The 23512-nt window shown below is 46.3% G+C and overlaps 5 protein-coding genes across 5 annotated transcripts; 4 read left to right on the top strand and 1 right to left on the bottom strand.

Annotated features, from left to right (window-relative positions):
* Nucleotides 1-775: 775 nt before the first annotated feature.
* F4813DRAFT_391215 (uncharacterized protein) lies at nucleotides 776-2556 on the top strand (the record flags this gene model as incomplete). Its single annotated transcript, XM_049247133.1, has 5 exons — nucleotides 776-875; nucleotides 938-997; nucleotides 1209-1271; nucleotides 1377-1604; nucleotides 1832-2556. The coding sequence occupies 5 exons, from the start codon at nucleotides 776-778 to the stop codon at nucleotides 2554-2556; spliced, it is 1176 nt and encodes a 391-aa protein (XP_049097899.1).
* A 3561-nt stretch (nucleotides 2557-6117) lies between these two features.
* Nucleotides 6118-7013, bottom strand: F4813DRAFT_391214 (uncharacterized protein; the record flags this gene model as incomplete). The annotated part of the gene is made up of 2 exons (XM_049247132.1): nucleotides 6118-6617; nucleotides 6677-7013. 2 exons carry the CDS (start codon nucleotides 7011-7013, stop codon nucleotides 6118-6120), a joined length of 837 nt encoding a protein of 278 aa, XP_049097898.1.
* A 4847-nt stretch (nucleotides 7014-11860) lies between these two features.
* Nucleotides 11861-16195, top strand: F4813DRAFT_149239 (uncharacterized protein). The gene is made up of 4 exons (XM_049238938.1): nucleotides 11861-13040; nucleotides 13092-13163; nucleotides 13217-13435; nucleotides 13482-16195. Exons 1-4 carry the CDS (start codon nucleotides 12035-12037, stop codon nucleotides 15998-16000), a joined length of 3816 nt encoding a protein of 1271 aa, XP_049097897.1. The 5' UTR covers nucleotides 11861-12034; the 3' UTR covers nucleotides 16001-16195.
* Nucleotides 16196-18862: 2667 nt separating this feature from the next.
* Nucleotides 18863-19939, top strand: F4813DRAFT_149218 (uncharacterized protein). The gene has a single exon (XM_049238937.1). It carries the CDS (start codon nucleotides 19159-19161, stop codon nucleotides 19687-19689), a length of 531 nt encoding a protein of 176 aa, XP_049097896.1. The 5' UTR covers nucleotides 18863-19158; the 3' UTR covers nucleotides 19690-19939.
* Nucleotides 19940-20413: 474 nt separating this feature from the next.
* Nucleotides 20414-21988, top strand: F4813DRAFT_148927 (NAD(P)-binding protein). Its single transcript, XM_049238931.1, has 2 exons — nucleotides 20414-21027; nucleotides 21206-21988. The coding sequence occupies exons 1-2, from the start codon at nucleotides 20551-20553 to the stop codon at nucleotides 21509-21511; spliced, it is 783 nt and encodes a 260-aa protein (XP_049097895.1). The 5' UTR covers nucleotides 20414-20550; the 3' UTR covers nucleotides 21512-21988.
* Nucleotides 21989-23512: the final 1524 nt, after the last annotated feature.

The following is a 23512-nucleotide window of genomic DNA, read 5'->3' as shown; positions in this document are numbered from 1 at the left end:
TTCTCTTATTAGGTACTCTCCTATTAATTACTTGAAGGTAGCCATCTCCCGTTACCGTTGCCGCCTCCCTTTTCTTAATCCACGTCTCATCCTCCGTCGCGTGTGTGCAGCGCAATTGTGTGGTGCAGTCTTTTTTCTTTTTTCAACCTCATTTTCTTATCTTGTTCCTCATAGAACCTGGCGAATATCCCTTCGCCAAGCTAAACCGGGTGTCGCCTAAAGAAATAACATTTGGACTAAAGATTTCTGGTAAGTTGCGAAACGAGAGACATTTTATTGCATATGATTTTGTCGATTTTCTCGATTTTTTTGCCCCCTCTCGCGCGACCACTACCGAACTTCTTTGCGTTTACGCGCTTGGAGGGGATTAAAGAGACAGCGACATCAGTTACCCGAGGCGGGAGACTTTTTTAAAGTTTTTTTGTCGGTTGCTGTCAACACCGATCTTGATCCCTACAGTTGGATTCAGAATAATAAATTCATGAAGAGGGAATGGTCCACCAAGGAATACGGAAACCACTCGTGCCCATGATTACTCTTCCTACCTTAGCCATCAGACGTCGATTTATTTAGCACAATATATTTAGTGTTGTTTATTATCCGTGCCGTTGATTGACAAACTACCAAATGGTCATGGCAAAGCTAACCCTAAATATATAGGAGAATCAATAGTCCCTTACGTCAAAGGCGTTGTCGACTATCCACCTGAATTTCGATAATCTACCTAATCAAGATTCAACCATCGACATCAAGTCAATCTCAAAAAGTGGACATAATGTCGCAGCAATACTACGGAGATTCTCAATGGGCGGGCGCCGGTCCATCCCAAACAACTTGGGATCATCAGACTCCTCCGCCGCCACCGGCGCGATCTGGTAAGTTTCAAGATCGATTGTAGGGATTATGTAGGCCGTGTTGGTTAACATGATTATATTAGGTGCCAGCTCTGCCATTCCACGTGAAGTCGAGTCGATCGCATTTTCTTATCAATTTGAGGGTACGTAAAAAAGAAAGGAAAGGAAAGGAAAGGAAGAAATCAAACGTAGCTGGAGCAAGAAGCGCACGTATCAAGACATTTCGCATAGCCGAAATCTTCGTCGAAATAATCGTTGATATCGGTCTAAGCAAATCGTACACGCGTGATAATGCCTTATCTTCTACGATTATTCCCATGGCTACATTTTGATACTAACGAAATTGGTTTGCAGAGGTTGAGCGAGCCGTCGATAATCTGGTTAAGAGCGGGAAGTTGTACGGACCGCCAGGGCGACGTGAGTTTACCCCGATGATGGCTTTAAAACGAAACAAGGCACGCTGAATGTGTCACGGAGATTGGGTGGGAGTTCGTCTGGGAATTGGTACTAATTGCCATGTAGATGGACGGGCTGCGTCTGGTCATGGCCCGCGGCCGCATTCCGTGGAGTTTGGCGACCCGCGAGCCGGCCACCCTGGTCCGAACCTGCAGAATTTCTATGCCGCGCAACGACACCAGCCTTCGCGTGGTTCCAACGAGGCGGAACAAATGATGCAGGCCAAGCGGAGGATGGCGGCTCAACGGGAGCGAGAGCTTCGCAACTATCATCAAGAGCAGCAATTTAACCGAAGTAGGCCGCCCTCTTCTGTATAGCACAAAATTTGCATCGCAAATCAAGAAAAGAAAATTCTTTCGGCGGGGTCAATATGTTCCCTATTTTCCCTGACTTCACACGCGATGTTTCTACTATGTCTTGAATCCATGTAAACCCTGTTTCGATATGTTACCATGAGTCCTCGGATCACTGCACATCTGATATACCCTTGCGAAGAGACGCTAACTTGCTCGTCTTTACAGATGTTCTTTCTGACGTTTCTTATAACAGCAAGCCTGATCGCGCTCTAAGCCCTGGCAGCATGTCCGAAGACGAACGTCGTGATTTGATCGCACGCCAGCGTAGTGCGCTTTTCGGCGGCGAGGGTAGCTATCCCGATGAACCTAGCATAACTCGATCCGGAGTACCTGCCTTGCCCACTGGTACCTCCGGTCATCGTGGCCCTTCCCCCTTAGCTTACGACTACGGACGACAGGGTATTTCCAACGCCTCCGAAGGTGTAACGCAGCCTAATGAGACGCAGGGTCTCTCCCGTGCTAACAGCAACGCCAGCCCCCAGTCGAACCCACCGGCTAATATGGGTATCTTCGATAGCGCTGTCGGTCAGCAAGCTAATCGCACCAGCAACTCATCCCCAACCGGTGGATCCCCGCCTCGGGCTGGAGGGATCCCTAAACCGGGTCAGAGCGGGAACGCCGTAGCTCCTATCGGCACTCGTCCGTCAGCGGCTTCTCAGGCCACTAATCCTGCCTTAAACAAGCGTTCGACAACCCCTCTGCCGTCGCCGTTAAGCCACGGCTTCACTGCCTCGAGCAATGGAGATGACGTTAACCAAGGCGTCTCAACTACTTCTGCTCCTTCTAACCCGCCTAGTGCTGCAGCAGACGGATACAACGGATGGAGCAACCGCTCAGGTGTTTGGGGAAGCAAATCAAACTTAGGGGTCCAGGCTAGCGTTTGGGGTTAGGAAACAAAATGGTGTCACGGAGACCTAAGCGATGAGGTGCTAACCTGAGCATTCATGGCTAGAGATACCATCAAGGGTGAATGATTGAATTGGCACAAAATCGGTGTTCAGGTTGATTAGGCATGGGGTGAGGGATACGTATATCCAGCATCAGCATGGGTGTTCAGGCCTTTGACGACACGGAAACAAAGATTTGGTAAAACAGGGGCGGAAAACAATTTTTCGTTTTGGAGTTATCTGCGATTCTGTTTTTTGTACGACCTACGATGCCTCCATTTCTCGAGCCTTTCAACTAACAGGCATTGCGACACCCCTTTACAAGAACGAATATATAAGGCGGCTTGGTTCCTTATTAGCACCTGCAAAGGTTGGGCTGGATGGAAGCACCGAAAAGAGCGGACCGGAAATTCTATGAAAATGACATGGCAAAGGGTACAAGGTTAGGGACAAGGGCAGTGGCGGTTTATGTTTTGCGGTTGCGATCTTTTCTCTCGGTCTTTCGTTGCGTGTCGAAATGGAATCCCCGGGTCGAAATATTTTCCCATTAATGCGATACTACAGAAAACAGTTGGAGGTCATATAGGCAGGACTCGGTGGTTTATTGAGGGCAATTCGGAGTTGCGCTGGGTGGACTAGGGGGCGCTGCCTGCCCTCCAACTGTTGTATTACTCTCAACAATTGAAGGGGTTTGGATGGATGAAAGGGCATCAACTACATCAGGGGTGTTTTTTTGTCGGCGGCATGGCGGTGTTTTTCCTCTCGTTGAATTTTAAAATGGGCCGGCTAATGGAAGATGGTTGCGCGTAGAGTTTGGCTGTTTTTATCATCGCGTCTATTTCACGGTGCCTTACGTGTAAGCATTAGGGAGAGATGCATTATGATATCGTGGTAGTAGGTAGGTAGGTGGTTGCGTCCGCATGAGGGAGTTTAGCACATCGATCGAGCATCACAATCTGGTAAAATGGACTGGCACATCTATGGCATTATACTGGGTTTCTGAGCTTCTAGGTTTTAAGTCATTTCTGTGATATGCATAATTTACGTGCCGTGACTAGTCTAGTCCGTCTAGGGCCTTGTTAGTTGACTTCGAAGCTAACCGTGAATTATAAAGAGCCTTCGACGTTATGCGTTTAGTATGCCCTCTCTACGAAGTTACTCTGACTAGTTACCTTATATTTAAGTTAGTGAGTCTACGCATGAACTCTACTCGATGAGATTATACTACGGTACTATATGCGTACCTCGCATTACGAACGGAGTAATGAGGTCTACGTGATAGACCAAGAATCAGGAGTAATATTAAATTCACCCTGTTTCATAAGGTCACGAGGAGAAATATCAAGGGTTAAGTTCAAACCTATTTGGATCCTGCTATATAAGTCACCGTATGGATACTGGGGAAAGGCCAAGCACATGGGTTACAAATAACACATTACGTAACTACTTGAATATTAACTATTATTAAAAGTATTGTTCGAAATTCCAAGGGGATTTTGGATGCCGAGGCTAGATAAACTACCTCATGAAATGAATGTAACAGGTATGATTACAAGTATGATTGAGCTCGTTTATATGGATTCCGTGTGTGATGGACCTAAGAGTCTGAAGATGAATTGTATCTTTTCATATTCCCTTTCCCATTTTCATTGGTATGAGCTTACAGAGCCTTGGCTTTTCATGCTGGACTACTATCCTCTCCTATATATACGAGGCAATCTAATGGCTTAGGTAAGTTGTTTGTGAGTAAATATATATGGATTATATACGTCTCCTTAAGTCTTTGAAAGTCTAAACTGGGAGTCAAAAGTCGTTTGACTGATAGGTCTAGTGTGAGTAATCATAGCATCTTGCTTTTCATATAAGCTTCTTCATACTCAAATAATGAAGGTCATGTTTTATAACCACGTGTGTTAGGTACTTTTGTATGTCCTGGTAGTTGTACATATGTTTAATTATATACAAGCAAAGACTCTGGCCTAGTTGACTGTCGGTATTTTACTCCAAAAATCTATGATGAGGTCGTGAGAAGGAACTAACTCGTGCCAATATATTTGCTATGTGCTTAGGTGTGTAAGGGGTATTTACCTACCTAAGGACCAATGTATGTAATCGACCAAAGTAATCAAAATCTTCTTTTTTGATATTCAATGTTGCTGATAACTTATGGCTGCTCCGGAACGTTCTAGGCCATTACTAACGTATCACTATTGGTACTTCTTCTAATCTACGTTGTAGTATGTTAACCATATCGATGTGCTAGCTTGACTAGTTGTGGTCATCCCTTCTCACTACCCAAGAGCAGAGTGCTTCTAAGAGCTGAGAGTAATATATGAGTATTCTTATCATACTTACTCATATTCAATTTAATTTAGTTACCTTAGGTACCTAGTTTATATATGTTGTAGATACGGCGTGGATAGCTCCGTCTTTTAGAATGATTATTTTTTATTTTTTTTTATTTTTTTTATTTTAAATACATCGTCCTACCACAAGCGCCTTCAACATTATTTTAAAGATCGGTTGGTTTAAATAACCTACTTGATATCTGGTACTACTATTTAAGTTGGCAATTTTTGTACAAGAGGTCATCTTCTAGGTAACATAAAAGCTCAAGGTTTACACCGCACTATATTTTAGTTATAATCTTTGATAAAGTGAATGTTAGGATAGGTGTATTGAACTATGCTTTATTTAGTCTTAGTAGATTTACCCCTAAGTCCACCCCTGAGCCCATTCCTAAGCCACTTGTACCTTAACAAGATTCCAGCTCTTTTGTCATCTTTTCCCCACCCATTTCTTACTGCTCTTTGTGAGGCAGGAAGAATTTGCGCAAGGTAGCGAGGCATATGTCTTAAATAGGAAAGTTTTACTCGTATTTGACACAATATTCTAAAGTAAACCTTAAGCATTATGATAAATAGATAGAAGTGAGTTATATTCAAATGTTGTTGTGATACAATAAATATCATATCGCGTTTATTTAAATGTGAGGTTCCTGACTCGGTGCTGTATGTGGTCCGAGATAGTATAGCCATATCCCAGGCTTGGCTCTTAGCAAACAAGAACTCGCTTGGTAGGCTTAAACTTGGGGGAAAAACCGCCCCTCGTTATAACGGTCCGCACCCAACCCCGTTAAGAGATGTCTTGTGTTTATAGAAAGTCAAAAATAGTTTAGCTACAACTACCTCTTATGCATATATGTATGTTCATGAATTCTTTCTTGGGAACATGATTTTTAGTCTGGCCTTCAACATGGGACTCGTGATTCCCATGATACGAGGGGGAATAATCCCCGAGTTATGGGGCCTGGTCCCAGCTTTAACTTAGCGAAATATCGTCAATTGTACCCCGGGGATGATCAGTCCCCGGCACCTAGAATCAGGATAGGAATAGGCTGTGTTGCTCACCGCCTACGCCCACCCCATAGGCCTAGATTAGGAGACTTCATACCCCTTAAATTTATGTTATTTTACCTCTCATTAATACTGGCAGCAGTACAAGTTATTATAAGTTATTATATTCATTTCGTTCATTCATGCGTTCATTACACTTCAGCATATCCTAGTCGGCTGGTTGGATCCCTATCGCCGTGGCTGCGGCACTTAGATCCATCATATCGTCCGCGCGGAGTGCTTTCGTAGCCCATATCACTACTCCATGCCCGTCGATAGCAAACAAACCAGACTGCTGCCATTTATTCCCCATGACTGTTGACGGCCCCTCGCTTTCATCTGCTGACTCGGTGCTAGGAGCGCCTTGTTTGAAGCTGCTCGTCCGCTGAACGGAATTGGCTACTTTTATGCCCAACCAGCCCTTCTCCTTCCAGCCCTGTATTTGCGTGGTGGGGTTGAACATGTACCATATACTTCCTAACCCTAACCCCCACGCGGCGTAGATGGCGCGGTCTTCGTCGATGACTACTTCGACGTTCCACATGCCGCCTAGTATGTCAAGCCACTTACGTGTTGCATCTCGTGAAGAATGTGACACGGCTATGCATCTCAGTCTGCCTTGGTTCTTTATGGCGAGGTCTCTGAGAGCTAAGAAGGACTTTTGCGCAACTGTGATTTCAATCCAGTTAGTATTAACCAGGTGTGTGACAATGGGAGCTGAGCCATACAGGCGCATCCTACGCAGCGGAGGAAGAGAATTATGGTCGGTTTTCCGCCACCAAAGGAAAGTTGGCGATCTCTATCAATGGGAGCTAGGTCACCCGGTTTAGGGCACTCAGCGACGGGAACCGGTGGAGGAACTGGCGATAGCCAGGCTTGCGCAGTAAGGGGAAGCTTTTTTGTGCTCATCCAGGCTGGCCAGCCTGAATTAGACCCTTCCAAGTCATCGAGACCTGGCACGGAACCGTCATTGGATTTGCTGGATTTGGACGAAGAGAAGTCTAGAGCGTCGCTCGACAGCCCAACCTTCTTCATCGCCAGCTTCGTAGTCAAGCTTGTAAACATGTTGAACTCCCACGATCTGGGCTAGAAGAATAGAGTAAATGAAATCAATGCAATAGTAAACAGGTAGAGAATATGATTACAATAGCTATACAGTGTAGATCTTATGAGAAACGAGATATCTATTAAAGAATAACTAGGTAGCTAACGTTATGTAGCTAGAAAGAAAAGGAAAACGTCAAACGAAAGAAACTTCCCCGGCGCCAGGACACAAGGCTGATGGAGCTCCTTGATACAGGGACCGTCTCAACCATTCCTAGTGATTTAAGGCTAGTCTGAAGATTAAACCCCTGGCTGGACCCCTTGAATTTCACGAGGCTGATGCGCCGAAGGCTTGTGAATTTAGACTAATCGGGATTAGTAGCCATTAAATTACGGTAGCAGATACGCGGGGTTGGCCAAGAGCTTGAGACGATCCTGGCAGCCCTGATTATTGAATTCCTCCGTCCTATGCATACACGTGTAGAAGAGAAGGGATAAATCTTCTATCGTGTACGGCGCTACGGCGCTTCGGCGCTCTCAGCCCCTGAACAACTGGCCTTTAAATGGAAACCGAGTCTGCACGTTGTAACCTAGGAATACTGTTGGTTTCAAGTTAAGACATGGAAGTCCTTTACAAGAACTCGAGGGTATTTCTTTGCTAACGACGTGCTCGTCGTAGGAGTTAATTTCGCCAGCGGAAGAGGAATTGCGATAAGTCCTCGGAGTTCTAATTCCGCAGCAGTAAGATTTCGGACGTCAAGAGCACTTAGAAGTTAGTATCTGCACCTCATTATTCCGACCATCGCTGTACATATAATTATTTGATGGTGATTAAGTATATGAGGGTAGCTTCCTAGTGACGAATTATTCATCGTAAGACCCGAGCTTCAGCACAGAATAGCCAGGCCTCCAAGTCTAGAACACCTGGTTATCGTCCCGGCTAGATGTCGGTAGTATCAAGGAAATTGTACTTTGAATTCTTCCATATCTACGTTACCAAAAGGAGAAAACATGAGTTGGTCCGGTGGATCGAGGTAGACAGGATAAGCACACCTTATTGTCATAATAGGAAAGTAGACGGGATAGCCGGCTGAGGCGTAACCAAGAGAAACCCAACCAAGCTATTTAAAATCGATGTCAGCGCCCGCTCGTTGCTTGCTTAGGTTATCCTAGCAGCATATCTACCTATCTAAGTACATACATGTAGGTAGATCTCAGACGTCCAAGGAATTAAGGATAACTAGCACTTGTCTACTAGTTACAATGTATGTAAGCCACTCGGATAAGTTACGCTATTTTCTAGTGATGACGCCAAATTGGAGAACAAGTCGAGGTGCGGGCAAAGAATATACTCGTCCTCTTCTTCAGTGTTACTTGTCCGAATAAATTATGTCAGATTCGCTGACTGATGAGGCGTAGTGCACAAATGGTCATTCTAACTTTAGGCCAGCCCATCCGGTTTACCAAATAAATACTTAGTCCATCGAGATTTCGAAGCATTTACCAATGAGTCGGATTCCTAGTTAGTATGCACCTAGGTTAGATATGTTATGTATATACCTACACATAAGGAGATCAGCTAAGAGGATCTAGGCCGATATCCCCATGAGTACATCACATACCTACATGTAAGGTAGGAACTGGTGCATGACGTCAAAGAGAATAACCACTTATATGTAGGTTAGGTGTATGGAGAAGTTTATAGCACAAAAACGCGACCTAGTACAACTTCGGATACTTCCTAAAATGCAATAAATTTCATCTGGACGTGCTCAGCTTTTCGTAGCTGGTTCAATCCATCATTTCTTTCAAAGTGTCCTAAATAGGCGAGGACAAGGATGCGTGGCTCACAAGTTGCAGGTGACAGGCTGACGAGGTCGGTTACATCACTTGTACTCTGCGTAGTGTACCACCCATCCATAATCATTCATATTGTCATATCGACAGCGGGCCTCTAAGGACTCCAAGGACTCTAAAGGTTTTTTAAAATTTTTATTTTTTATTTTTTTAATATCTGTCTTTATAGTTGGACCCATGACGATTGCACTTATACATTTCTTCTTTGCGACTTGACATCCAGGGACTTATAACTTACAAGTTGTAAGAGAACTTTACGAGCTCTATGACGGATGACTTTGACCAACATTAGTTAGTTGCTGCGAATGAGCAAGGAATTCAATGCAGTCTGGCGGTTTAGCGACTGATCGACAGGGACATGGGCTATTCCATGTGCTTGGTTCGCATTTCGACTAAAGAACGTCTCGGTCAGATTGGAGATCTCGCCGGACGCTTGGGTTGGATTCAAACGTCATTCACTGAAATACCATACCTAGGTAACTTAAGAGTAAAAGAAAGTCGGCCTTACGCTTGAAGAATTACACATGTTATGTTACACATCGGCCGATATGAATGTGGCGAAGGTAGATTTCAGGGACTTGACTACTTAAATAATTAGGCTCGCCCGAGACCAATTATAGGGGACTTAACTGCCTACTTCCTACGTACATTATGAGGTACGTATAGTAGTTTGCGGGATGGATGTAGATGATAATGTATCATGTCAGAAAGCGGCGAAAAGGATTGGATGCTACTAATGTATGCATCTGGGGAATCACTAGAGGAAATAAATCATTCGATGCAAAATGCAAAATGCAAACAAATGCGAGCTCGCCTAGGAAATTAATAGGAGCTCATTAATAATACTCTTGCCAATTTAGGTCCGGCAAGAGAAAACATTAAGATATAACAAGAAATTAATACCAGTTAATTGTAAATACCTCTTTCCACATAGGTACCTACCTATGTAGGTAGTTTATGTAAGCACCTGGCCTAACTTTTTAAAAGGTACCTAAGGTACCTATAGATTACCTCATATTAACATTTGGTCCATCGGTTAATCGGTACATAGGTACATATGCCGTATTAGACGGGCATGATGTAGGTACATGTATGTATGTATGTAGGTACATGCATTAGGTACTTTATGTCACCGTAACTCGTAGCCCGTAGCCCGTATTAGGAGCTATAATAGCTTAGGTCGGACGATCTGACGATGCGAGGAGTTCGGTAGTAGCCTACCCCCTACTTTAGTAGGCATGTATCGACCTACCGACCTACTTTTATGGTCTTCAATTCGCGGATACGAGTCGTAGTCATAGCCTTGACATATATATACTTATATCATTTCATTTGGTTGGCTATGAGAGGTAGGTTTACACTGCCTACTAAGTGGTGGTACCTAGTTATTTATTAGTCAATTGATCTGTGTTTACCTTATTATTCTATGGATTCTATAGCAGTTCGTAACGTGAGGTCCCTAACATTAGTATCTTCAACGCCGTTGCGGTCCTCTTAAACCCCGAACGCCCTGTTGACCCCCTTTCTCCATGTTGGTGTGTCTCTCTTGTCTAAGTACTTGCAACACTTGCCGCATGCTGTTAGAAAGGGTGTGTCCTACCTCCTAATGTAACGCAGGGCACAGGTTAAGTAGATGTAATGTATGTATGTAGGTAGGTACCTACATACATACATGGAAGAAGGCAGGCCATAGGTACCTACCTACCTATGTATTAGTAGAACTGAAGCCCGTGCCTCTTAGCGTGCTCCTGTAAGTACATAATAGGTACCTACAGGTAGGTAAGGTACATGTATGACCTGTATGACCACTAAAATCCAGAGCACGCGCCACGCTCCGCACGCTAGCCCCCTCATAGTTCGGACCAGTTAGGTAGACTTACGCTTACCCATTATGTAGGTCCTACCATACATGCTGCCATACCTCCGTATTACGCACAGGCGAGGGAGAACGGTAGAGGCAAAGAAGGCAGGTACCAGGAACTTCAGACAGGGGAGGCAGGCTCTGGGACGACCCGCCTTATACCCTCCGATACCTAAACCCATTCTATCATTGCTTCCAAGGCTGTTCCGAGCTCTAGCTGGTAACTGCATACTAGCGTACGGGCCATCGCACATTGTACAATACATTGCACATTACAGGTATGTAGAGACAAGCACTGCATCTGCAATGCACTTTCGCTTCATCACCCTTCAGCAAAATGCCAACTTAACCTACACCTAACATTGAACCTAACCTAACCTAAACCTCCACTGCCTACATCACGCCTACCTAACTTGTTGAATTGTTACCTCCTACTTACATACTGTTTACTTTTTATTTTTATTTTATTTCTTGCTTGGCTTCCGTGTTGGAAACCGCCTTCTGCCTTACCACCTACCTCGTTATCACCGCTTCTGCGTCCTATCCTTTCCCTGTAGTCGATGCTTGTTACGACTTCTGTATCTCCTCTCCCTCTCCCTCTCCGTAAAAGTGGAAGTGGAAGTGGAAGCGGAAGCGAAAAGCTATAACGGGCAGAGAACGGGCAGCAATAACGGCGGTTAGGCGGTTAGACGGCTAGATCGTTTCTTCTCTTTTTATTCTGCTTTTTCTGGCGATACCCCCTTTATACCCACACGTCGACTCGTGTGCCTGTGTTGCATATTTCAATCGTTCCCTCAATTGAATCTTTTGTCCCTTTCTTCCCTCTAGCGCGTCTGGCCTCCCTAACCAATAGTAGATGCTCTCAGTTCGTGCGAGTGTGCTTGGCGATTGATCCCATCGATATTCCTCGAACGCTGAGAATCTTGTCCTCATGAACTTTCCGTCCTCTATTACGCCGCGGTGAAGACATTCCATAATCTTCTATATTCATAACGAACCCGGGCTCGTTCCGAACTTGAACGCACAAAAGTGAGCTGTTGACCCAGAACCACCCAACTCGCTCCTTTTTTTTGGCCTCGCGTTGCCGATCCTCCGATTTCCAGTTATCATTGTCCTTGCCGCTTCTATCGGTAGACCAACTGCTCAAGTCGACATTTACCTCCGGTCGTAAAGGCTTCGGTTCACGATTGTCGACTTATTGCCTCGGACGATAATAACAGACAAAATATAGGTCGTATCTGTTGTCTATAGTCGCGTGTCTAGCCACTCGTTTGACTATCCCCAGCCAAGTTCCTTTCGGTTGTTTGTGCGGGGCCCATCTTTAATGGAAGGCCGGCCTATAACGGCAGACTCGAAACATAATTACCCATCTCAACCTCTTTGGACCCGGTCGACTTCAAGTCCAGCCGTGCCGAGACTAAGTTCCTTCTCTCCCACAAACCCGGACCCGCTTCTCGCCTCTCAGTACTTGTCAACTCAGGTTGACTGGATCCCAATATTTTTCCCTCAGCAGTCGTCACTCTACCAGGCACAGCTTCTTCAATATAACAAGCTCATAGCACCAGGACGAGGTGGTGGTCTCCAAACCGCTCCCTTGCCTCCGTTGTTATCAGCTCAGAACATCCACGTCGGATCTAGATCTCGTTCCTCTTCCAAGGTGTCCAATAAGGATTCTCGCGCTAGGCAGAGCTCCCAGAATTGCCATGCTACTAGAGGCAACCATAACACCAGTAAAGCCGATCGCGCGCTTATAACAGGCAAGGACGCGCCGCCCAAGATGCCGCCCAAGAAATCAGATCTGGCCCAGCCCCTCTCTCTGAGGCCGAAGCCGTCTGTTTCTTCGAATTTACCTGCGCATTCTAATTCCGTCCCCTCGACTCCCCAGCAGCACGCGCGCAAATTTTCCTTCGAGTCTAGAGATCACTCACCCAATGCCAATCAATCCCATTCCCCTCGATCCGCGTATTCCGAGACTAATGGAGCGGTTCCTTCCTTGCGCCCCTTGCCGCCGCGGCATGGTGGTTGTAAATACGAGACCGGCCTTAAACATTCTCGTCGGAGAGTACCGTACAGCATAGGAACGGATTTGTTGGAGAGAATGGATCTGCAGGGCGTAAAGAGCAAATTATCTGAAGACGATGAACGAAAGCTCACCACAGATATGCGTGAGCTCTATGACCGGTTACAACCGACAGAAAAAGTTGAGGTAAAGAGGCGTATGTTAGTGCAGAAGCTGGAGAAGCTCCTCAATGATTCCTGGCCAGGACACGATATTCGTGTGCATCTATTTGGCTCATCGGGAAACCTGCTATGCTCGGATGATTCTGATGGTTCGTAATTTTGTAATCCAATAAGTGTTTGCGCAACTGACCTTTTGCTAGTGGATATATGCATAGTAACTCCATGGAAGGAGCTTGAAGGTGTCTGCATGTTAGCAGAATTGTTAGCGAAGCGTGAGTGCTGGTGTTCCGGGGTTTCATGCGACTTTTGCTAACATGTCCTTTAGATGGGATGGAAAGGGTTGTTTGCGTATCTTCGGCCAAAGTCCCGATCGTCAAGATATGGGATCCCGAGCTAGAATTATCCTGCGACATGAACGTCAACAATACTTTAGCGTTGGAGAATACCCGCATGATCAAAACTTATGTCCAGCTCGATGACCGCGTACGACCTCTCGCTATGATAGTAAAGTACTGGACGCGGCGACGAATTGTTAACGACGCTGGTATGTATGATCTGTTATATTTATAATTTTCACTAACAGCCGGCAGCATTTGGTGGAACACTAAGCTCATATACATGGATATGCATGATAATCGCATTTCTACAGCTGCGCCAACCGCCTGTTCTGCCTGCATTACACCAGCGGACACACCAGAAGCTTCCCGGAAAGGCCGGTGATATAGTTTCATTTTCCGATGACGTGGACAAGCTGCGAGGATTTGGAAGCAAGAACAAGTCTTCCCTAGGAGAGTTATTGTTTCAGTTCTTCCGATTTTATGCCCATGAGTTCGACTATAGTACGGACGTGCTGTCCGTTCGACTGGGCAAGATTCTCACCAAAAAGGAAAAGAAATGGCATTTTGCGTTAAACAACCAGCTCTGTGTTGAGGAACCGTTCAACATCAATCGAAACCTTGGTAACACGGCTGATGATACCGCATTTCGGGGCCTCCATCTTGAGCTCCGTCGTGCTTTTGACCTAATCGCGGAAGGGAAGCTTGAAGAGTGTTGTACACAATATGAATACCCGAAAGAGGAAGAGAGAATATTTCAGAAACCGGCGCAGGTATCTCGTCCCATATTAGTGCGAAGTGCTTCTCAGCAGCAATCCAACCGTGGAGGCCGTGGGGCGGGATATCGGAATGGAAATCGACAAGGTCAGCATCGAAATAATGGCAACAGCAATAGTAATAGTCGACGAACGTCGTCTAGTGTACCTTATGACAACAATGGGAGCCCGATGTTCATCCCGACTGCTTACCCGATTATGACGCATCAAGATGCCATCATGTACATGCAACAGCAGCCGACAGATCTGATGGCGCAGACGATCAACGCCTTGACATTACAGGAGAACAACCTTAGATTTCTCCAATACGCGCAGTCGCAGGCATTTAATATACAGCATAGTCAGATGATGCAAGGTAATACCCCGCAAACGCAATCTTCATCGGCGGAGCGTTCTAGGACGAACTCCTTCGATACACCCCCTTTGAGTGCGCCTCTTCGCCCGGAAATACGCCCCGAGATGTATTATTATCAGATGCAGATTCCACACGCGTTCTACGCACAACAGGGCTTCCCCACGTACCCGTCATCACCCTCGACCGCACACGCCGCTGAATTTCGACGGAGTTCCCACCGTTCGACGGCTGCTAGCGATACTAGTCACACTGTTTCCGGGAGCGCCTTGAGGTCACAGTCCCAGCCGGCCTCTCGAACTGTTCCTGGTATCCCGGTTGCTCAGGGCTTGGCAGGGGCTGGTCAGATACCTAATGGGGTTACTAGTGTTCCTGCTCGCCATATCAACGGAGTCCCCATGCCTAGCTTCATTCCGGACGAGGGGCAGGATATCGAACAGGGCGGATCAATGACGAACACTCCGCCGGAGGAAGAAAAAGGTCATAGTTATTACGCAGACCCATCTAGCCCACCTCGGCGAACGAACGCTGCGACTAGTAGCGTACCTGCGTTTGGCGACCTTGGAGTTCAATCTTCAACAGGTCAGAGCCGAGGCCGCTTATCGTCCGACCAGCTGCCTCAGTCGATACTGGATAGAATTAAGCAAAATTCATCTCGTTCTCCTTCGCCGCTCGGTCAAAATAGAGTCTATGCTGCTAATAGAAACTCTGCTCCTCTTGCTTCTGGGTCATTCCCTGCGGCTGCTGGATCGCAAATTCGCGAGACAACCCCCTTGGTTGTCAACGGCTCTATGTCAAAGCTCGCGAACGGCAGCTCGCCCCGACAGCCTTCGCAGAGTGAGGCTGCACCCATTCTGTACACCGGTTATGACAATGCACTTCACATTAATCAGCAGCTAGAGGCGACTGGTTCCGTCGTTGGAACCCCAGTAAGTCATACATCTACGTCTCGGAAAACGAATTCACCATCGTCAGATCGACCGGTCGTTGTCAATGGTTCGTCGAATGCTTGCGCCGTAATGACCAGTCAGGTACCGGCGTCCCAATTTCCTCATGATATGGCTACGAATCAAATAGGTAGTCACATCCATGCTATGAATATGCCTACAGTACCCGTTGGATTTGACAACGCCGGCAACGTCTCTGGGTTCAGCGCGCATGCCTTACAGCGCTTTCCTATTCGTGCGTCACCCAATGCATTAATTGCACAACTTGACCTTGCGACAGAAAATCGTCTACAAGCGACTGAGCTCTCGCATCTTTCGCCAGTATATGAGACTAACAGTCCTTCCCCAAGTTTCACGCGAAGACTAGAGTCACCTTTCGATCAGGCACCAGCAGTCCCAACTGCTATGGCGTATAGTCAACCGGATTTCAAAGCTGAACCGCCTAAAGCCAAACAAAAATCGTCGGTCGAGACGTCACCCAGGGTTGATGGGCCGATGCCCCTACATCCGAGAGTAAATGGCTTGTCGAGGGAGAATGGACACACGCGAGGTGTCAAAAGTGAGAGTGACAATGTTAGTACCGGGTGGCAGAAGATGACCAGGGGGAGGAAGAAGGGTAATGACACGAAGGCACGAAGCGAGGTGTATCCGCAGAGCGAGCAGTTGCCAAATAACGATTCCGAAAGGAAAGGAGGCTGAGTCGCGAATCTTGACAGACTTTGGATATGGCCCAAATGATGAATTGACAGACATGTGTTGTCTCGGTGCGAATCTCGTATTTGAGATATCTGGCGGTATATTGGACATGATTGGAGACTAGGTTATCTCCACATGGTTAACATCTCCAGTCGGTTTGTTCAGGGTCATGAGCTTCAATCATCGGTCTACTCATCGAGGATAATTATACTCGTTTATACGCTAACAACTTAAGATCATGTGGTATTTAAGTTCAGACGATGATTTCTCAGGAGCCGGCGCTTCGCATCAGACTGAGAGTTCGGATTGGATGTGTAGGGACCAAGGCGAGGGGCCATGATGGTTGCGTCATATGCATAATGCCGGGTTAGGTATGCTATATTTGGCTATCCTATGAAGCATGATACATTTTCAAGGATACCAATGAAGGGCACGAGAGGGGGAAGCTCATCCGACTGGAGTTTAGTTATTGGACCTATTTCCTTACGATTTGTACATCGCGCCGGGGGGGCGGACACCAAAGGGACACTTGAGAGGAGTCATAGGGCATATATATTAGAGCATCATACGGTGTGCGGGGCGCCTCGATATCCACAGAAAAGATCACGGAAAGGCTTGGGCGGTAGGGTCAACTTCTACGGTCACAGTTCTATCAACCGAATCAAGTGATTTGGCTGGCAGTTGAGGAAGAGGGGAGGAGGGGAATTCTTTTTCTTATGTGTCCCAAGGGTAACGGAAGACAACTCAACGAAGACGGGCATACCCTCAGATAGACGGTAACGGAAGTAGGCATGACAAAAAGAATAAATAAAGACAAAAAGTATAAAAGTAGAGGTAGAGATGTTAGAATAGCGTGCTCATATGTGTATGTATGGGTGATGTATGTATGTGGTGAAGACGTGCTGAAGGATCTTCTACGGGCTTTTGAGCTTGAGACTGGGCCGGTAGGTCGAGCCTGTGTTTCTAATATGTGTCTGTAGTACTAACTAACCTAACCTAGGTAAGTGTCCGATGTCGTTGGACGACGTTTTTTTCCGCGACGTTATGTTGTGGGACCTAGTTAACGGAGATGTTTGTTTGGGTGTGTGTGGCACCAGATGTCGGGACAGCGTGTAAACTTGGTACGCGAATATGATATATCTGAGATTTGTGATGAGTATATCCTGCTTGGTCTAACTCGTGGGTAGGTACATTTTGCTAAATATATTTTCCCTAGGTTAGTCTTTAGAAGGTCTATTGTTGCTTAGGAATCTAGCGATGAATTTCCGTTATCACCTAATATATATACGATCACATCGGCTGGTGACACGGCATCTCAGAGAAAGGGGGTGATGGATGGCTATAGCTGGTGCTAGTTGTTACAATGCGAGTTAAAATTGGAAAATCCAGGTACTCTGTAACGTCACGAATAACTGCCCGGGCGTATTAATGAGCTTGACTACGTTCTTGTATAGAAATTATTTTAAATGCCTCGGTAGGTAGGCACGGCGACGAATTATGTCCGCTTATCCTTTTTTCATGCTAGAGAGCACATATAGTAATATTCCGTCGTCGGTCATACGATCCGAGTCGTCTCTTAATATCACTAACGAGTTCAAACCATGGGACCGCATCATCGGGTAGGCAGTATTTGACAAACTCGAACCTAGTGTCGACCTTGAGTCTCCGCCGGGACGATGAGCCGGCCTTGGAGTCAAAGAAGGGCTCAAAATCTGGCCCGAATAACTCGTCATGGCGTTGGTATTTACATCCATTAAGTATTCTCTTATTTTAATCAAGTTGAAGATTGGAAAGGATCGTTGACTTGTGAATGTTTGAGTCGGGACAATAACCCTTTGCTCGCCAACGCATCTTCTGCCAAGAAGAGATTCCCCATTCCCCATGGGACCGGTTCTCACGGACACTAGCCGATTTCATGCAGACTTTTTGGGCTTCATTTACTGCTGACGTCGAGGCTTGGGGTGAATCAGCCTAAGATCTGAGTTATACTACAAGCTGGGATGAGAGGACGCGATTAATATATGTTTATTTTCTTATTTGCTAGTGCTTGACGAAGCACGTACCTCAAAAGCTCTATTGATCCTCTTAGCGGTCAAAAGCAGCGGAGCCGGCTCCTTTTCATCTAAATTGCTTTTCCTAATATCAGCCAGGGCTGACCCTCTAAGATTATAGGATTCATAGGAATGTGCAGCTAAAACGCCGGCGTTTTCCTCCCTAGCTGCCAACTTCGATTGACCCTGCAGAGATGGACATACAAGCCGCCCCTTTGAGAAAGACGATCGTTGGTTAATCAGATCGACCTTGAGAGCTAACTAGATGTCACTAAACAGGAAATTTCACATGGCTGAATCTGGGTTTTCCCTAGTCGGCGGAGGCACTTTAATAGGAATTTGCCCGTGGTTCGGGCGCGCTCTTAATAATACCTGCTTAATTCTTTTGCCCCTCTGCCGGGAGGCTCTGTTGGCATATTATGCGTCGACCGTGCACGACTTTTTTCCGACCTTATCGCTATAATACCATCATGATGATGGCTAATTGAGAACGTCATCGCATATAGTGCCACTCTGCCACTATCTCACCTCTGCTATTGGTAGCTGTAACAGGTTAATAGGAGCTAGCAACATCACTTCGTCATCCGTCAATTCATGAAGGCCTAGGTCAGCCTCAACGCTAATGCCCTATCTCCCGCAGCTCGCGCTAACTCGCGAGAGACCTGAACTAGGACTGACGTCGATCTATATTTTTGGACAGGGGGTCACAACCAGGGGGAGACAAGGTCCCCCTTATGAAAAAACACTTTCCGGTAGTCGATCAGCATACACGCGAAATTGCTCAGAATAGCAACATAGTGTTTTCCATGGCAAAAGCCTCTGTAAAATTCAAAGTATATTGGGGCTTTTTGAAGTGACGTTCGAGGGCCAAGGTGCTAGGGATGCACCTCATAACCTGGTACCGGCCGAGAAGGGGGAGGGCTGCTTGGTAGGATATATAGCAACTGGCATCTCTCCCTCTTGAGATTTCTTGTAGAGACACACAAGTTCTGTCGTTAACTTCCTATCCTCAGTCCAGTCAGTGCAGTTTCTGGTTCTCAATAGACCATCGGGGTTCCCTTGCATAGTCTACATACACTCATTCACTCCAGTAAACCCATCTCGAGCAAAATGTACGTCTTCGCCGCCCTCACTTTTGCTTCCGCGGCCCTTGCGGTGCCCTTCCCTCTTAGAAGGGCATACGGAACGGGTGTGCCATCTTACCCGGCTGTCCCTATACCCGTTCCTACATTTCCTGGCACTGCACCGACTGGCGGATCGACAGCCTTGCCAACCGTGGTTGATCCTACAACGTCGTCGTCGTACCATGTTACCGTCACGTATGCGACGAGCTCTTCGGTTCTCACGTCCGCAGTGCCATTCCCAACAAGTTCCCTAGAGACATATGTCTCATCGCTATCTTCACCTCTCCCTATTTCTCAGCCGGAGCCCACGCCGTCTGTGTCTCAGCCAGCCGATGCATCCTCTTCATCCCCAACGTTTCCGGCATCTTTCCCGACGTTCCCCGGAACTGCCTCGGGAACTACACCAGGAACCGTACCTACTGGTAGTTTCCCCCAGCAGCCGGCTACCTCCCAGTACTCCGTGAGCGTTAGCTACTCCCGGACCAACCCTGGCTACCCAGTTGCCACGCCCAACTAAGCTATACGTCTACAATGAGAAGACACGCGGCACGCCCCCCCTCGGAAAAGAAAGGAAAAATTTGATTCGCAAGATCGAAAATGGCCCTCTACCGCATCATGAATCTTCGTTTCTACGCCAATTTATTTCGTACGACTTGACTTGTCGCCTCGTGCCGCTCAGGGAAAGGGGTGCGAGGATTTAGATCAACTAGGCTGGCTCAAGACCGCCGCTGGAGATCGATGATAGCGCTAAATGCGCGGTTTGGTGATAACATTTCTTGTATATAAGATCTTGCCATATAACCTCTTAAATGGATGCCTGCGTGTATTCGCGTGGTTGCTTTCTGATACATACCTACCTATACTTGTTGCTGTTTTGCGATATCGACTTAATGCTTTAGCTAAATTACAGAGATGGGCTTGTGAAGTCCTAGTACTATTCCTGAGACGGTATATCTTGAGTCTTTTCATAGTCTTGATTTGTGAATACTAATGGGGTATCTCGCTGGTACTTGAGGACGTACATATATGTCTACCTGTAGAAACTCCGGAATACAATGCAACTGTGGGGTCCCCAACCGGCACCGGAAGCCCGGTTGGCACATATTATACGAATACGAGAAGCCACTTAGACGCCGCCCCGTGAGGAGCTAAGGGAGCAACCGAATACGCGAACGGGAGCGAATGAGCCCAACATAGTCTCACATTCGGGTAGTTTACCTTATATAAACATTGTGTCGTCAACTCCGAGCCTAACTTAATAGACCTAGAAACAGCATCATATCCCATCAGTTGTTATAAGTTTGGACAAAGGAGATTGCCAAGGTGGGGCAAAAACAAGGAATAACTCTTCATATATTCGGAATTCGAAGAGAAGAAAATGGCAACTACGCTGCAGGGAACAACAGTCCTGGTGACCGGCGCAGGCGGCGGGCTGGGCAAAGTGATAGCAAAGGCTTACCTGGATGCCGGCGCTAACGTAGCCGTCTGCGACATCAACGAGGAACGACTAGCTTTAGCTCGGTCCGAGCTGCAAGAGACAGGACGCTTCGCCGCCTTTAACACGGACATTACGAACGAAGAGGCCGTGGCCAAGCTCGTAGCCGACGTCGTAGCCAAGTTCGGTCGCCTCGATATCCTCGTCAGCAATGCCGGCATGACGGACAAGTTTGACCCCGTCGGTTCTGTAACCAAGGAGACTTGGGATAGAATCATCAACCTTAACCTCACCGGTTCGTTCCTCGTCTTTAAGGCCGGTGTTAATGCCATGGAGAAGCAGTCACCACCAGGCGGAACCATCATCCAGATCGGCTCGACGGCGAGCTACCACGGCATGTCGTCTGGTGTCGCTTACGCAGTTAGTCTACCCCCCCGACCCTCCCCCCCTTATTATTATTATTATTATTTTTTATGTTTTTTCTTTCTTCTTATCCAAGCCGTTCGACCCGATCCCCCCTAACAACAACTCGCCTTCTCTCATGAAAGCCCAACCCAATGCCTTACTTATATAGGTAACTAACGCGTTTCACCTCCAGGTCAGCAAACACGGCGTAGCCGCCCTAGTAAAGAGCACAGCCGGCTACTACGCAGCGAAGGGCATCTACGCGATCGGGCTGCTGCTCGGCGGCATGATCGACACCAACATACAGGACAGTTTCACGGTACTGGGCGGATTCAACACCGAGGCTTACGCGCAGAGCGTGTCCGCGAATTTCAAGCCCGAGATGGCTATCAAGACCAAAGATGTCGCCAAGTACTGTGTGTTCCTCGCTGATAGGGGTATTGCCGAGACGTCTAACGGGTCGTTGATTAACTTTAACAAGAACTACCCTAACGCGTAAAATGTATTGGGAGTTGTGGCTGTAAATATAATCTGGATAAAGCGATAGTTTGATGGCTCGTCTCTATTTTAGAAGTTACTTGGTTGGGCTGATTGCGTTGCGAGGTTTGTCTAATCGTGTAAGTAGGAATGTATCAGGATTCTAGATGAGACATCTAGAACAAATGATATGTTCAGTATGTATAGACACAGACTCTTGTAGGATCAGAGTTCCTTGTGGAACAACGAAGTTGTTTCCCTACTGTTTAGTTCCACCTCGCGACAAAATGGATCCGGTCCTCTACCTTAGGTAAGTAGGTAAGTAGGTACAGAGAGCGAGAGCGAGAGCGAGAGAGAGAGAGAGAGGTCTTACTAATCTCTCCAGCACGGGCTCATACAATAGCATACCATCTAGACAAAGCCACGAGGTCCCTTAAGTGTTTCACTGCTCGGGATTCTGGCCATCCAGCTTGGCTCATATATAGTCAGTGTAGTTCTCGACGCTTACGTATGTAGTACGTCTTTCTCCAAATTTAGGACACAGGGAACATATTCGAATAAAACAGGATATTGTATTCAAAACGAAACCGACAAACTTGTAGCAAGTTTAGTTTATATGCTTTGTAAGTAAGAGAAGTCTTGGTTTGAGTTATAAGTGCTAGCACCAGATGACTTGTAACTAGGAGAATTTATAAGGCGTATATATGTTTAATTAGGGATGCTACTTGCCTTCTGTCGGAGAGTATTGATAGTTTATATGTACTATTGGGCTAGTAGGCTGGGTCTATGACGGTATTATTCTGTTACCTGTTAGCTGCGTCTTTATTAGTAGTCCGTCCAAGTAAAAAAAAATGTCAACTGGGGGAAGCAATGCTCTATCTATTATTTGCTTCAAGAACACATACTATGTAATGGCGGCCTAATTTCCGAACGGCTTTCATCATATGCGAGGTACCTAGTGAAATCCAAATATTATTATGTCATCTTAACTTGAGCTTGTGGAGAATAGCTGTGATGGTAGGCGACTCCCCTTACCCCTTGATGCCAAGTGAATCTAGACTTAGCCTTGCAATGGAGACAACGGATGTATAGGAGAGTTTGGCTAGAGTCTGTCCACCCCCTCCGGCGAGCATACATACGGGTAAGTCGGCATCGGGAGCCAAGATTACATTTTCTTATTTGACTAGCTGGTACCTGTTAATGTAATAGGCACACTTTACGGCGAAATCGACCAAATCTTTCTCTAAACAAGACTTGAACTAAGTAGGCATATTCCAGACGCTTCATCCCAGATTTACCATGGGTATGTATTCTGGACAGTTTATCATGAGTTAATTGTGCTATTTTGACATTCCCAGCAACATGGAAAACATGTTAGCAGAGTGTCTTAATGTTTTGTTATGCTATTGATATAATTATTTTCTGACTGGCCTGTGGAACTTGCGTGAAAATAAATAAATAAAAGTCGTCGTAGCTAGGAGGTAGCAAATGTATAAAGATCACGCAACTTAGTGGTTGTTAAATGGTTCGATACAATATCGTCATGTTTGATGTTCGCTAGGATTTCAAACACTCAACTTGAGACGAAAAGTAAAAGTGCGCGCTAACATAAATAATAAGCTACTAAACCCTTGTCCTTCCCCAGAAAATCGTGCTCAATAAAAAGCAGATGGTCTAGAACATCACATGCCAATATTCAGGGACTCTGGGGAGAATATGTGTCGTTCTCATTGGCTCGCGAAAATAGCACTACCAAACTCGTGCTTTCGGGGGTCATCAGAATTGCAAAGATGCTTAAAGCGAACTGCTAAAATACAAGAGTGATGATGTGCATCTTAAACAGGAATGTATATTACTGTAATTAGAAAGATAAGATCCCGATCTCATGTGCTTCTTGGGGGTGTCTGGTTACAAATTCACCTTCTTAATGCATTTTCAGGTATATTATCACACCAACCAACAACAGTTGTGCTGCGGAGCCAAGAACACTAAGATTTCGAAAGGGGTAGGAGTGGCCTGATAA

This window comes from Daldinia decipiens, assembly GCF_022478715.1.
Source record: "Daldinia decipiens strain CBS 113046 unplaced genomic scaffold F4813scaffold_26, whole genome shotgun sequence".
NCBI lineage: Eukaryota > Fungi > Ascomycota > Sordariomycetes > Xylariales > Hypoxylaceae > Daldinia > Daldinia decipiens.
This window is presented reverse-complemented; position numbering and strand designations above follow the sequence as displayed.

Coding starts and splice junctions, on each gene's coding strand:
- F4813DRAFT_149239 (XM_049238938.1), top strand. CDS start 12,035: ATGGAAGGCCGGCCTATAACGGCAGACTCGAAACATAATTACCCATCT. Junction 13,041..13,091: donor ATGCTCGGATGATTCTGATG/GTTCGTAATTTT, acceptor ACCTTTTGCTAG/TGGATATATGCATAGTAACT. Junction 13,164..13,216: donor AGCAGAATTGTTAGCGAAGC/GTGAGTGCTGGT, acceptor CATGTCCTTTAG/ATGGGATGGAAAGGGTTGTT.
- F4813DRAFT_148927 (XM_049238931.1), top strand. CDS start 20,551: ATGGCAACTACGCTGCAGGGAACAACAGTCCTGGTGACCGGCGCAGGC. Junction 21,028..21,205: donor CGTCTGGTGTCGCTTACGCA/GTTAGTCTACCC, acceptor TTTCACCTCCAG/GTCAGCAAACACGGCGTAGC.
- F4813DRAFT_149218 (XM_049238937.1), top strand. CDS start 19,159: ATGTACGTCTTCGCCGCCCTCACTTTTGCTTCCGCGGCCCTTGCGGTG.